Genomic DNA, 16,140 nt, shown 5'->3' with positions numbered 1-16,140 from the left:
CCTCTAACACACCTGGACCGGGATTGGGCACCCCTGCCTTAGAGTCATTCAGTATATTATGTCATTTTGATGTTGACATTGTTTCAAATGTTTTTAGTTTAGGGTTGAGGTTGTGGTTTGGTTACTTAAGGACATCTTGCTTAATCATTCATTCATGTTCATGACCGCTTTCATGTTATGGTTTTGACCATCTTATGAATGTGTCATAACAAGCATCCAAATAAATTGATATCACTATCTTCCATCTTGTATTTCAATTTTCTGTGACAATTTTGATACGATGGATGAAAATGACACCTGGTTGTGTGTCTCACGCTGCTTGAGCTACTATGACTATGTGTGGAAAAAAGTAAGGCGCTGTAACTCCTGGGCTTTCCGCTTTTCAATTCAATTGGCAAGAAATGGCTCTGATTTACATCAAATGGGAGAAGGAATCTAATAAATTAGCTGTGATCCGTTCCCATGGTTTGACTCTAGATAAAAAGAAGTACGTAGCGTGTTTTGCTCAATTCGCTAATTCAAAGATTGGGAGGGAAAAACATTGTGTGTGGGTGTGTGTGAGATTTGGTCTCCCCAGGCTGAGTAGATTTTCATCAACAACAACAAAAATTGTTCTAAAAGTTCTAGAGTTTTGTGAGAAATGAAGCAGTCGATTAAGATTTGGTGACTAACATTAGTGCCATGACAGAAGGTAGCCCAACGTTTTGCATACTTACAAGACCTGGAATAAACCTTATGATTTACAGTATGTGCTTCATTAGGAGATATGATTTGTATTAAAATGTTAACTCTCATTGGATTTGACAGCTAAGTGAACATACAAATGTGTTCTCCAATCTCCTGATCGTTTTTGTTTGATTCCGACCCTAAAGTAATGCAAAACTTGCATTTTTCTCTTGCGAGAGAATTTTTTTTTTAGAGGATCTTGGAATTCAACCAGCATCACAGAACAAAGTGTGTTCAACTGTTATATAATTTTGCGGTGGTTTTTAATATTTTCTGTGAATTTGTACTTATTTTTGCAAAATGTCTGTTTTATTTCGTACTGATCTTTCAATAAATTTACAGCTACATTTTTGGGCCTCTTTAAACACATTATCTCTATTGTTAGCATTGTGGTCGCAGTTGTCTTGGTTTAATGTCCAGTGCCTTTTGTCCTCTGAATGTGATGAAGAGTTATTACACATCATCACTTGAAAGCAATATTCTATTTCCAACTTCCGATTACTCATAAGAAAGGAGTCATAGAGCATATGTTGTCTGACGTCGAAAATGCCCGCTGCACTCTCTACTTATTTCAAATCACTTCCTTCCATCAGTGCCATTGTTCTCCTAATGAGCCTGAGTCCACTCAGCCTCAAGAGGAGGGAGATCTAATCTGGGCAGCCTGGAAAAGGAGCATCAACCTCACCATAGAGTCCAATCAAACACAGAGACGAGGCTCATTTATTTCCTCTCCGGAGGAGGTCAAGTGATTGGTTTGGCTTGTTTGTGTGTCTCTCAGCAAGATTGTGTAACGTTTTATGTAAGAGTTTCATTCTAATAATCATTCTAAGAACACATTCACAATTTTATTTTTTGTTTAGCTTTCTGAAAGGTTTCATGTAAAGATGTAACATAGGAATGACTGAAAATAATGTAATGTGCATGCCAAGGCGATAATAGATGTACAGTGTGTGCAGTAGCTGTTAATCTTATCCAAGTCTTATCTAAAATGTTTAAAACAGTAATGAAAACTCAATAAATGCACAGATCCCGGAGAAGAGACCCTCACAAAGACACACGCCCTTAATATTTTCAGTTAAAACAACAACTCACAACAAAGACTTCCAGTTACCACCATAGAGTATACAGTGAAGAAAATAAGTATTTGAACACCTATTTTGCAAAATCTCCCACTTAGAAATCATGGAGGAGTCTAGAATTTTCAGCGTACAGTGGGGCAAATAAGTATTTAGTCAACCACCTATTGTGCAAGTTCTCCTACTTGAAAAAAATACAGAGGCCTGTAATTGTCAACATGGGTAAACCTCAACCATTAGAGACAGAATGTGGAAAAAACCCGACAGAAAATCATATTGTTTGATTTTTAAATAATTTATTTCCAAATTACATTGGAAAATAAGTATTTGGTCACCTACAAACAAGCAAGATTTCTGGCTGTCAAAGAGGTCTAACTTCTTCAAACGAGGTCTAACAAGGCTCCACTCGTTACCTGTATTAATGGCACCTGTTTTAACTCATTATCAGTATAAAAGACACCTGTCCACAATCTCAGTAAGTCGCACTCCAAACTCCACTATGGCCAAGACCAAACAGCTGTTGAAGGACACCAGAGACAAAATTATAGACCTGCACCAGGCTGGGAAGATCTGGGAAAATCTGCAATAGGTAAAACGCTTGGTGTAAATAAACCAACTGTGGGAGCAATTATTAGAAAATGGAAGACATACAAGACCACTGATAATCTCCCTTGATCTGGGGCTCCATGCAAGATCTCACCCCGTGGCGTCAAAATGATAACAAGAACGGTGAGCAAAAATCCCAGAACCACACGGGGGGGACCTAGTGAATGACCTACATAGAGCTGGGACCACAGTAACAAAATCAGTAACACAATGTGCCGCCAGGGACTCAAATCCTGCACTGCCAGACGTGTCCCCCTGCTAAAGAAAGTACATGTCCAGGCCCGTCTGTGGTTCGCTAGAGAGCATTTGGATGATCCAGAAGAGGACTGGGAGAATGTGTTATGGTCAGATGAAACCAAAATAGAACTTTTTGGTAGAAACACAGGTTCTCGTGTTTGGAGGAGAAAGAATACTGAATTGCATCCGAAGAACACCATACCCACATGAAGCATGGGGGTGGAAACATCATGCTTTGGGGCTGTTTTTCTGCAAAGGGACCAGGACGACTGATCTGTGTAAAGGAAAGAATGAATGGGACCATGTATTGAGAGATTTTGAGGTAAAATCTCCTTCCATCAGCAAGGGCATTGAAGATGAGACGTGGCTGGGTCTTTCAGCATGTCAATGATCCCAAACACACAGCCAGGGCAACAAAGGAGTGGCTTCGTAAGAAGCATTTCAAGGTCCTGGAGTGGCCTAGCCAGTCTCCAGATCTCAACCCCATAGAAAATCCGTGGAGGGAGTTGAAAGTCCGTGTTGCCCAACCACAGCCCCAAAACATCACTGCTCTAGAGGAGATCTGAATGGAGGAATGGGCCAAAATGCCAGGAACAGTGTGTGAAAAGCTTGTGAAGAGTTACAGAAAATGTTTGGCCTCCGTTATTGCCAACAAAGGGTACATAACAAAGTATTGAGATGAACTTTTGGTATTGACCAAATACTTATTTTCCACCATGATTTGCAAATAATTCTTTAAAAATCAAACAATGTGATTTTCTGTTGTTTTTTTTTTCCTTATTCTGTCTCCCATGGTTGAGGTTTACCCATGTTGACAATTACAAGCCTCTCCAATATTTTCAATTGGGAGAACTTGCACAACTAGTGGTTGACTAAATACATATTTGTGCCACTGTAGGTGCATGTCCACTGTGACAGAGATAATCTAAAAAGAAAAATCCAGAAATCTCAATGCATGATTTTTTTAACAATTTATTTGTTTGATACAGCTGCAAATAAGTATTTGAACACCTAACCGCTATAATTCTGACCCTGCAAGACCTGTGAGTCCGCCTATTAAAAGTCGACCTCCACCCCATGTATTATGCTGAATCAGATGCACTTATTTGAGGTCGATAGCTGCATAAAGACACCTGTCCACCCCATACAATCAGTAAGACTCAAACTTGTAACATGGCCAAGACCAAAGAGCTGTCCAAAGACACCAGACACAAAACTGTTCACCTCCACAAGGCTGGAATGAGCTGCGGACCAATTACCAAGCAGTTTGGTGAAAAAAAGGTCCACTGTTGGAGCAATTATTAGAAAATGGAAGAAGCTAAACATGACGGTCAATCTCAATCGGAGTGGAGCCCCATGTAAGATATCACCTCGTGGGCTCTCAATGATCCTAAAAAAGGTGAAGAATTAGCCCAGAACTACATGATGGGAGTTGGTCAATCACCTGAAAAGAGCTGGGACCACCGTTTCCAAGGTTACTATTGTTAATACATTCAAAGGTCATGGTTTGAAATTATGCATGGCACAGAAGTTTCCCCTGCTTAAACCAGCAGAGGAGTGATGGGAGCAGGTTTTGTGGTCAGATGAGAGCAAAATAGAACTTTTTGGTGGTAATTCAACAAACCGTGCTTGGAGGAAGAAAATGATGAGTACTATCCCAAGAACACCATCCCTACTGTGAAGCATAGGGGTGGTAGCATCATGCTTTGGGGGTGTTTTTTGTGCATGGGACAGGACAAGTGCACTGAGACTTTGGGGAACAGCCTCCTTCCCTCAGTCAGAGCATTGAAGATGGGTCGTGGCCTAAGTTGTTAATAACGGCGTTAGAATATCATGGCGGTATTTTCTTCGGTAGTGAGTAATCTAATTAATTAATTTTCTCATCTTGGCAACGCCGTTACCGTTTCTGAGGCGGGAAAGGCGTGCGTTACTATGTTGGTTGACTGACGCGAGAAAAGTCTCAGAAAGACGGACTTACGGAGACGAGAGAGTAGTGCCGGAGTGGGGAGGAGGAAAGGGAGGGTCACGCCGTTGCAAACGCGATGCTACTTTGTTAGGTGGCTCCAATAAAACCTGACTCTAGCCGATAGCCTACAAACTACGCCCACATGATGCTTCGGTAGATATCACATATATACAGAACTAGATGCAAATGACAGACACAGCTGCATTAGCAACATGTATAATAAAGAACTAGATGCGTTAGTAAACAGCCCCCATCTTAAAGCAGGAGACTTCTCAGGAAGGCTCTGTTGTAGAGAACCTTCCTAGCGAACCAAAGTAACTTTTTATCTAAAATGCTCCTAAATCGGCAAAATCTTGACTTAAATCTATCTTTAAATGATGAAACAGTTTTAAAACTTACACATGTCAAAAGTAGACAGAAGGGAACTAATACAATAACAGGAGCAATTTTAACAACTTTAACGGTTGATTCACAACATTAAATGACTTCAACACATAGCAAAGGTTACTATCTAGTTATTGCAATATCCGCAATACCTCTGTGTCTAGTTAGGTTTAGGGTAAAGAATTGCGCTAGGGCCAAATTATCACCAGTAACTGAGTTACTAACGCAATTACTTTTTGGAAGAAATAATTTGTAACTGTAATTAATTACTTTTTTAAAGTAAGATTAACAACACTGGTGACTCGTGGCTGGGTCTTCCAACATGACAATGACCCGAAGCACACAGCCAGGAAAACCAAGGAATTTATCCGTAAGAAGCATATCAAGGTTCTAGCATGACCTAGCCTGTCTCTAGACCTAAACCCAATAGAAAACCTTTGAAGGGAGCTAGAACTCTGTGTTTCTCAGCGACAGGCCAGAAACCTGACTGATCTAGAGAAGATCTGTGTGGAGGAGTGGCTCAAGATCCCTCCGGCAGTGTGTGCAAACCTGGTGAAAAACTTCAGGAAATGTTTGACCTCTGTAATTAACTAAGGCTATTGTACCAAATATTAACATTTGTTTTTTCTCAGGTGTTCAAATACTTATTTGGAGCTGTATCACACAAATAAATCGTTTAAAAAATCATACATTGTGATTTCTGGATTTTTCTCAGATGATCTCTCTCGCAGTGGACATGCACCGACGATGAAATTTTCAGACTCCTCCATGATTTCTAAGTCGGAGAACTTGCAAAATAGCAGGGTGTTCAATTACTTATTTTCTTCACCTGACTCTGTAGGGTCAATAGACCCCAATCACGTGACGTCACAACTCCGCCCCCTTGACTAGTGCCGCCATATTGACCGTCAGCTAATCGAGTTTACATATTACCGCTACGTACATTCCTCCCATTACTGCCTGTTTTTCTGCTTGTCTAAGGAATCACCGCCTAGTAAACGAACCCAAAAACCTTCCTGACAATCGTTAACATTGATTAATCAAAATGGTGAAGGGATGTGTGGCGGTTGGTTGCAGTAACAAAGAAGATAAACGGTCATTTTAGTAGTTGCTGTGTGCCCATTGTTAAAAGAGCAAATCTCGAAAGCAGCACGGTTTGTTTATCTCGGTCCATGATGTGTTTGTGTCGACAGCCATTAGACAGCGGCGAAAACATCAATATGATGCCAACACGATCGCAGACATCATCAGACGGAGACTACGAAGCTCGTCACCACATTCGCGCAGTAAGAAGGTGAGCGCAACAACAGGTGTTGTGACGAAAAATAGCCGCCCTGCGTGAAATGTCCCCCCTGACGGGAGCGCCCACATGGAAACGACTTTCTTGTACCGTGAATATGTATTATTTTACTCTTTTTGTACTAATAAATGTCATACCTGTGTGATTGTCATTGTGATCTGGTCATGAAAATCTGTAGACTAATACATTTCTGTTCAAAGATGGTTATGTGGCCCAGTCCACGATTTGTTACTAAAATACATTACTAATATTTGGTGTAATTTAATTATTTAAAACTGATCTTACAGTCGTAAATCCATTACTGTAATGCGTCCATGAAAACATTTGATGTTTTCACATCAATAAAGCGTTATAAATAAGCACTCCCGGCAGGGGGAGCATTTCACGTGGGGCAGCTATTTTTCGGCACACACCGGCCCGTTGTCGATGAAATTTCATTTTACAATCGTGACAACGGTAACGCTCAGCTGACCAAATGTCGGTTTATATTCGGGCCGGTGCTGATTTTGGGTACCCGACTCCTCATCGTGACATAAACTGGAGTATGATTGGAAATTTTATGGTCTCAGGACGAGCTCTGACGCACGGGACGGGACCGGGCGGGAGGAAACATCGGTTTGGGCATCAAATATGGATCTGGCGACTGGATCGACTGAAGCTTTTCCAGATAACGGCTTTTATGGAACTCATCCAATGAGTTTGCAGCGTCTGAAAGCTTCCATAATTTGCAAGTGAATCCACCTTTACAAACTACGATCATTGACAATACGACACACAATGACGGATAATATGGCGGCACAATACAGTGATCACGTGATTGTGTGACGTTGGTGATTGGGGTCTATAGACCTCAAACTGATTCATCTGAATGAACAAATTTATCATCACCATTAAAACCAAAATGGTGATTTAATTTTTAGTACCAAGGTGCTGAAAATTGACTTCACCCTTCAAACCTGAACTGTAGATTCACTGCGATGCAACAGGATCGAAAAGGAATAGAGGAGACACAAAACAAGGGTTTCCCCTCTGCTGTTATGATTTATATTCAACACCACACCGTGCAGTCTCCCCTTGCTGCACATGAAGCAGGAAGCCCTGGGGATTTTTTTTCCAATCATCAAAACAAGCTTATAATCAAGCAAAGAGATGTAGGAATGCAAACATGATTGGATAGTGTGTGGATTGTAAAGTGGCAGCCATCTACTTTGCTGTCATCTTTCTCAGGAGCAGATGAGGATACATGAATGGGAAAAACAAGAATGTTGGATGCAAAGCGGATAAAGCCTTTTCTGTTGAGCCTCATGCACAAGAATTCATGCCTTTCATAAGAATCCAGCAAAAACCGCAAACATCCGTGAGAGCGAGTCTCTTATCTCACTGCTATCACAAAATGGCAAACATCAACAAAACCAGGTCTGGGATGGACCTAAAACTCCATAGTCGTTTATAGATTAGAAACTAATAGCCATATTTCGCATTTTCACACTGAAACACATACAAAAATATATTTAGAAACTCATGACTGATAACATTTATGCCGATTCTGGAAGAAAATGTATAAATAACTATACTGTTGTTCTATCTAAAACAACGTTGTGTTTTGTAAATCATTCAGTATTTTCCTGTGAGTTCTAATAGAATAAATATTGACAGCTGGTGAGCTAATGACACATGGTAACTATCACTGTTGTCTAATGCAATTGTGACTTGTGTCTGTTTACATACAGTAAAATCCAAAAACCAGGTAAAGAATGTGAGAATCACATCTGAAGAAACCACAGATCTAAACAACTATCTAAAGCTGAAACCCTGTCGGGTTTGAGCAAAAACATTCTATATTTGGGTTTCAGAAATTCAACACATTTTTTAAACAGCAGGCTGAAAACAACTTCCACTGTGAGATCAACAAAAAATATAAATGGTGACAAAATAACTTAATCTTCGATACAGAAATGTGTTATAATTTACACCTACACCAGTACTGCTTCACTTGCCACAAAGGCTAGGTTCATACCTCAGGTCTTAATGCGAAATTCCGCTTTTTTCGTCATATCTGTTTTTTTGGTGTGCCCGTTCAGACTGCCTTTGTCCATTGAGGCCGTTCAAGTATCACGCATGCGCACTAATTCGCAGTCCGAGATGTGCTGAGCAAACTGATCAGCATGCGCTACACATGCTGGCTCAACGACATTTAAGGGTGATCATATTTTGATTTCCAAAAAGATTACACAAATAACAGACATAAATAATCCTCGTTTAGTCTTATATTCAAAGTTTATATGGATTGATACTGTGCGTGCATGACGGACAGTTTGCCCTGCCTCTCGGCCATGTAAACAATATTGAAATATTTCTCATTTGGCGAGAGAAAACTGAGCATTCTCAAGCTTACCCCCCCATTTTATTTTTTCATGAATGTTGTCAACCCCGCCTCTTCCCTAAAAACCGCGTTCAAGCAAGCTAGCTGGATACAAAACAAGGCTACATAGAAAATGTTTCCGAGCAGCAAAATCTGTGTTATCTCAGTGTCCAGTGTTTTTTAAGTCCGTGGTGCAGGAGGCCGGGCCGAAGGTGTGTCCGGGCGTTGCTTTTGGGACCTTCCCTCTGTGGCCGGTTTAGGTTCGTGCGTGGATGGGACGTAGTTGCCACAGTGACCGACGCTGGTCTTGACGTCCCAAGCGTCCGCTATCAACTTTGTTATCCGGGCTGGTGCTACTTGTTTTAGGACAAAGCGCGCTGGTCTTTGTCCTTGTTTGTTGTCGGGAGAACTGATTGCCAGAGTTGGTGCGTCAATCTTGCTCGCACACGTTGGGCTTCTGTGATAAGATGGCGTTGTGTATCTATTCTGTTTCTTTAAACTATGGTGTGTTATTTATTTTACATTAGGTGTGTTAGAGTAGTGCAGTCCTACAGTAAATATGAGAAATGATACTATTCCCTGATTAATTATATTACGTGTGTTCGAGTAATGCAAACAGTTAGACGGTGCCTACGAGAAACGGTACCATTTTTCCTTTTCCCCCTCATGAGCGCCGATAAGGTGATTCCCTTTATTGTGTTCATGGGCACGGAGTGAAGTCTGCCTAAACTATAGTTAGATGAATGTGTTAGACTAATGCAAACAATTATATGGTGTGTGTGAGAACGGTACCTATTCCCTTCAGCGCTAACGCTAATGTATAGCTCCATCGCTACTGTAGCGCCGGAGCTCTCGCTCTTTGCTGGTGTAATTGCTGCATGGAATCCGATTTGGGGGACTTGACAGTTCAGACCGCAGACACATTCTGGAAAAATGTGGCCCAGATCGGATTTTAACCACATATGAAAGTGACCTAGATTTGGATTTGAAATGGTCCACTTTAAAGCGACTTTTCCCATTCAGACCATCAAGTTAATGCCTCACTCGAGTCGGAAAAACACGAAAAAATCTGATTCTTGCATTAAGACCTGCCGTATGAACCTAGCCTATGAGGACCAGCTAAACCAGTCTGCACCTTAACAGGAAAAGAAAACCAAGAATGTATACTCCACTGCATCATTTCCTTCAGCTTTACAAATGATTTCACTGATGTCCTGGAAAATTACAAAAATAAAACCTTGAATTAAACAAAATTGGTAAAAATTGGTTAATTTTGGAACACAGATACCTTTATGTTGTGTGTGTTTTTTTTTAACCCTTTAAAGTTGTAAAGGGGCTATGGAAAACAGTTGTTTCAGGAAACACAGCAACATTTGATTGCAGTTGGGTGGAGCAAGCTAACTCTGTCAAGTGAGTGGTTAAAAGACAAGACAAAGAAAAATATGCTATTAAAAACTACCATGGTGATAACTTTTTTGTTTGGTTTGGATATGCATGCAGGACCCAACTGTGTACTTATGAGTACCACTGTCACATTCAAAAGATGTCAAGCCAAATAAGGGTTTAATATGTCAAATAGTACCATAGCTACTCAAACTGAATTGTACCACCTGGTTTATTAGTTTATCTAACTTTAAATTCATTGTGAATAATCTAAACTGAGGAAAAACAGAATTGATGTGTATCAGCAGCTATGTGGTTGTCCATGAAGTGGAGTGTAGCTACACTGGACTGTGATCTGGAGAAGCATGGGTAGCCATCACCGTCAAACACTCAGTTGCTGTGTCCTTGGTCCTTCGAAGGCTCGTGTATAGCCTTTCGTCTATGTTAGAGGTCAGTTTGTCCGTGAGTTCTGCTGTGATGGTTTGTGGGCCGTAGCCTGAGGAAGCGGGTGGCTGCAGCGGCGACCGTTCGTCCAAGGGTTCAAGAAGGTGTCCGGGTCGTTTGCTGTCCTCTTGGGGCTCCTGATGTTCAATGTGCCCTTCGTCTTTCTCAGAGATGGGTGGTCGAAGATGTGGTGATGGTGTCTGGTCTTCGGTGGAACTTTGCTCTTGCTCCTTCCCTGCAATCTTACTTGTTGTAGTCTCTGTCTTTGGAGTTTCAGGCGTGCTGCCGTCGCTGGTCTCCTCGTCTGGTGCGCTGACAATGCGGGGGAGAATGCTATGGTAGCTCGTATCCATAGGGCAGTTAACGCTGTCACCCCTCCGCAGTGGCGTTCGTTGTCTCTCAAAAGAGGAATGGAAGTGTCTGACACCAGGGTCGCTCCACTGCTTATGCCGTTGCCACTGCTTTCGAAGATGTATACGCGACCGGTGCTTTCTTAGGGGTGACTCCTGCTGGTCAAACTGAGGGTCATGGCGGAGAAACTCGTGGAAGAGTGCATCAGTTTTCTCATCAATGCTGTAGTCTCTCCGATGAAGGGTTAGAGGTTGAGTGGGATGTTGTGAAACCTCCCGAGGGGTGATCATTTGACCGTATGGAAACCAGCTCTGTGGACTGACACCAGTTTCAATGGAAACTCCTCCACTGGCACCAAGCAATTGCTCATCATCTGGCTCTTCCTCATAGAGGTGAGACTCAAAGCTCTCACCTATTGTGCCAGATCGCCCTGCCTTGGTGAAGTGGTGCCTCTTCTCATGGGCTGTTCTTTCCTTCGGGCTGCTGCTTCCAAACATCCGTAAGTCTTCAGGACCTCGAGACGGGGCTTCTATTGATGCATAGCCGCTATCCATTTGTAATAATTTACGAGTAGATGGTTCACTGTCACTCCCGCCTCGCTCAGATTCAGTACTTTGTTGTCTCCTATTTCGTACACCCTTTGCCCTCAACGTCTCATCTATGTACATTAAAAACTCCTTATCATCCTCTGTACCTTCCGTGTCATCTCCTAAATCCTGGGATGAGCAGCTTGGGAACTCTTCTCTTTCTTTTTCTGTACACACGCTGTCAGCGTCGCTACAGACAGAGTTCCTATCATTATTGCTGCTTTGGTCAGAGGCAGCATATTGTTCCAGTGATGCACGTAATGACCAAATGTCTCTGTAAAGTGTCTGGGCATCCTGAAGGGCAAGAGGTTCAGAGCTTTCCCTTGTCGCCAGGGAAAACCCTTCTTCTTGGGGATCAGGGGACAGGCCAATCACCCCTGGTTCAGTATGGCTGCAGGAGGGCTCCACCATCACCTCTACTTCTACCCTGTTGTTGCGCACAGGTGAAGTGGAAAAGGAAACAGGCAAAATGAGAGTGTCAGAACATTACTATGAATATCACATTCATCATTGTCATGTTTTTGTTCCACAGGGCACAGAATGATTGTCATGACTTGTGATGGCTGCCAAGGCATGTCCTTACGCTTATCTTAGCTTAGTAAAACAGTATTTAGCGACTTGTCCAAAGGTATGGAACCCTGAAGAACTGGGACTCGAAGCCTGTTACATATCATTGCTAAATGTTTTTGACTAAATGATTGCAAAGCGAAGCAGTGGACAGGATGAATGGCAAGGGAATTAAAGATACCTGCCGAGGGAAGGGGGTGGTGCAGATGAAGGTGAACGCACAGGCTGTCCAGGACAATAGGCAATGTCTTGAGTGCGGGCAATGTACTGAATGAGGTCAATGTGATGTGTGTCATTGTCCTCCTGATCCATACTCTCACTGGCGGCCCTCTGACGTTGAAACTGCCGTCTCTTTGGTGAACCTTAATCATGGTAAACAACAGAAGAGAGTACGGTAAACACCAAAACAGAGTTGAAGGAAGAATTTATGAAAGTTTGGTGACAGAAGGCTGGGAGGTAACTCTTAATTCTGATTAAATCTACCACCAGCTGTTAAGGAGTTTGAAGGAGATTTTCAGATCATCTTTGGAGTCTTGGTATGACGAAAAACTGATCCTGCCATAGGTAGTTAATTCACTTAAGGGTTTAGAACTTCTTGGAACAACCAAAGTTTGAGTCAGTAAGCCATCTGTCCTCTGTGTGTTTGTGCATTTCCAAACAATAAGAGCAGCCAGTAGGCATATCACAGTTTATCCTGGTTCTTTTTTGCCTTTTGCTGAAGCTGCTAAGCCGAACATCTTTCAGTTTTGACCCAAAAATCAGAGGACAAGTAGCAGTGCTGTATTGAAGTCACATTGTAGGAATAGATTATTAATGATTATTTATCCTAAAGCCTAATGTTTGTACTTCAAATGCACATTTCTTTCTGTAGGAGTATTCACTAATGATTACATACAACTTTGAGGATTGTGCCACTTTTCCTGTTTCCCAATAGATATTAAAATGATTTTTCCAGGAATGTACTTCACTTAATGGAATCTCTGTTACCTCTCATGTCCAAACTTGAAGCTCTCTGGCTGCTGTCCAGCTTCCATTTCTTAATCTTGAAATAGGGACTGGCCCCCTCCAGGCTTGCGTGGCGTCGCAGTTTGGTGAAGAACTGCTGCACTGGACCTTGGCCTCCTGCACCACTACTTGCACTAGGGACTGAGCTAGTGGCAACGGGGTCTGCTACCATGCTGACACTGAAGCCTCGGCCCCGGGGCCCTGCTGCGATCATCTCCATCTGAAAAGAAGCAAAGCAGAAATAGTGGTGTCTAATAACCTGCTGTTTTTACAGTAGCTCTTACAGATACGCCTCCAGTAACCGCATATGCGTTTAGAATAATTGGATGTAACTCACAGAGCCTCCATTTGTCTTAGCAGTAGTATTTGCACTAAAGCTGGCCTCCACCACAGTTGAGTTGAGGGTGTCTCCAGGGAGAGCACAGCTGGAATTGGGGCTCAAGCTCGTCAGGGCAGTTTGCGGCAGGGGACACAGCATTGGCTGAAGGGGGTGCAAACACACCATCAATCTTTTTGATTGAACCTACTTTGTCATAAAGTGAATAATCAGACCACAACAAAGCACCGGTTCTATATTTATATCGCAGTCTGCTGGCTCAAGTTATTGAATGTGGGGAGCTAAATAGGAAATCAATACATGCAACAACAAAAAATTTGCTTGTGGTTTGTGTTCTTTTCCTGACTGAACTGATTGATGTTCACCATTGGAGCAGGTCAAGAGCAATGATGCATCAGGTCTATGCAACTGCTCGGAAGTGTCACCTGGAAGATGGAGAGTGCCGACTTGGCGACAGGGCGCGTTGTCATGGAGATGGTGTTCTCTGCTGAGTCGCACTCATGGATGGTGACTATCTTGAGCGCCGGGGGCGGAATGTGGAGGTGCGTTAACCGTGCGTTCTTTAGGTGGTGAAAGTCACCCTCAGTTAAAGTGTATCTGAAAATAAAAGTGGAAATTATATAGATATAGAGGGTGTTTCTGTGACATGCTTTGTGCTTTCACTTCAAGTGTAATCGGTAATACAAATAAACTAAATTATACCACTTATTAGTACCCTACAGTTGACTAAACTCTAGTGGTAGGAATATTCATGTCACATTTTTGACATTTAGATGCAACAGATCTTAGCTTGGCTCCATTTGTCATGGTACCACCATCTGTATTTGTCATTGGCCCAGCAGAATGTGGAACAAAATAAATGCTAGCTCACTTACACGAGACACCCTCTCAATCAGTCAATTTCAGTAAGACAAGAAATAGGATGACTGTATAAAGCTTGCTAAATTTTTACAAAAATCATGTCACAGATGTTTTTTTTTTAAAAACATTTGACACCTGTCTCATAATGTGGGAAAAAAGGCTCCTGTAACTCATTCACAGATGTTGAGTGCATTCGTCAATTAGAATCTGAACATTCACCTCCGTTAAAGAGTACACTCGTTATTTATGTTTTCAATAGTGCTGGGTGGTGAAGGGTCAATCTAATGATGGACAAACTTCAAAAGATGCCAGAGATGCACCATTTTAGATTTGAGATCCACCCAGTTTGTCATTACACAATGCTATTTTTGGGAGAAACGACTACACCTACCTATGTTCTACTGCTGATTACTCAAGAACAGAGTCTAGTGAACTGACTAAGCTCTAGTCAGTCAAATGCTATAAAATGGATGAGGGTGATACAGTGGGGCAAATAAGTATTTAGTCAACCACTAATTGTGCAAGTTCTCCCACTTGAAAATATTAGAGAGGGCTGTAATTGTCAACATGGGCAAACCTCAACCATGAGAGACAGCGTGGAAAAAAAAAAAAAACAGAAAATCACATTGTTTGATTTTTAAAGAATTTATTTGCAAATCATGGTGGAAAATAAGTATTTGGTCAATACCAAAAGTTTCTGCTCAATACTTTGTTATGTACCCTTTGTTGGCAATAACGGAGGCCAAACGTTTTCTGTAAATCTTCACAAGCTTTTCACACACTGTTGCTGGCATTTTGGCCCATTCCTCCGTGCAGATCTCCTCTCCATCAGTGATTTTTTTGGGGCTGTCGTTGGGCAACACGGACTTTCAACTCCCTCCGCAGATTTTCTATGGGGTTAAGATCTGGAGGCTGGCTAGGCCATTCCAGGACTTGAAATGCTTCTTACGAAGCCAGTCCTTTGTTGCCCTGGCTGTGCGTTTGGGATCAATGTCATGCTGAAAGAGCCAGCCACGTCTCATCTTCAATGCCCTTGCTGATGGAAGGAGATTTTCACTCAAAATCTCTCGATACATGGCCCCATTCATTCTTTCCTTTACACAGATCAGTCATCCTGGCCCCTTTGCAGAAAAACAGCCCCAAAGCATGATGTTTCCACCCCCATGCTTCACAGTGGGTATGGTGTTCTTCAGATGCAATTCAGTATTCTTTCTCCTCCAAACACAAGAACCTGTGTTTCTACCAAAAAGTTCTATTTTTAGTTTCATCTGACCATAACACATTCTCCCAGTCCTCTTCTGGATCATCCAAATGCTCTCTAGCGAACCGCAGATGGGCAGTACAGGATTTGAGTCCCTGGCATTGCATTGTGTTAGTGATAGTAGCCTTTGTTACTGTGGTCCCAGCTCTCTTTAGGTCATTCACTAGGTTCCTCCGTGTGGTTGTGGGATTTTTGCTCACCTTTCTTGTTATCATTTTGACGCCACGGGGTGAGATCTTGCATGGAGCCCCAGATCGAGGGAGATTATCAGTGGTCTTGTATGTTTTCCATTTTCTAATAATTGCTCCCACAATTGATTTCTTTACACCAAGCGTTTTACCTATTGCAGATTCAGTCTTCACAGACTGGTGCAGGTCTATAATTTTGTCTCTGGTGTCCTTCGACAGCTCTTTGGTCTTGGCCACAGTGGAGTGTGGAGTGTGACTGACTGAGGTAGTGGACAGGTGTCTTTTATACCGATAATGAGTCAAAACAGGTGCCATTAACACAGGTGACGAGTGGAGCCTCGTTAGACCTCGTTAGAAGAAGTTAGACCTCTTTTACAGCTAGAAGTCTTGCTTGTTTGTAGGTGACCAAATACTTATTTTCCACTCTAATTTGGAAATAAATTCTTTTAAAAATCAAACAACGTGATTTTCAGTTTTTTTTTTCCACATTGTCTCTCAT

At 42.1% G+C, this 16,140-nt stretch overlaps 1 protein-coding gene across 3 annotated transcripts in view; it reads right to left on the bottom strand.

Moving 5' to 3' along the window:
- Nucleotides 1–5,810: 5,810 nt before the first annotated feature.
- Nucleotides 5,811–16,140, bottom strand: part of cbarpb (CACN subunit beta associated regulatory protein b) — a 38,925-nt gene continuing 28,595 nt past the window's right edge. For all 3 annotated transcript variants that reach the window (XM_057841454.1, XM_057841453.1, XM_057841452.1), the window contains exons 6-10: nt 13,757–13,928; nt 13,332–13,475; nt 12,977–13,214; nt 12,171–12,351; nt 5,811–11,849 (exon numbers count right to left, since the gene is read on the bottom strand). In XM_057841454.1, coding sequence (XP_057697437.1) covers nt 10,379–11,849; nt 12,171–12,351; nt 12,977–13,214; nt 13,332–13,475; nt 13,757–13,928 — 2,206 coding nt within the window. In that variant the 3' untranslated portion in view covers nt 5,811–10,378. The remainder of the gene's footprint in view (nt 11,850–12,170; nt 12,352–12,976; nt 13,215–13,331; nt 13,476–13,756; nt 13,929–16,140) is intronic.

Source organism: Corythoichthys intestinalis, chromosome 7, assembly GCF_030265065.1.
Source record: "Corythoichthys intestinalis isolate RoL2023-P3 chromosome 7, ASM3026506v1, whole genome shotgun sequence".
NCBI classification, from domain to species: Eukaryota; Metazoa; Chordata; class Actinopteri; order Syngnathiformes; family Syngnathidae; genus Corythoichthys; species Corythoichthys intestinalis.
The sequence above is the reverse complement of the archived record's forward strand: the minus strand, read 5'-3'. Positions and strand labels throughout refer to the sequence as shown.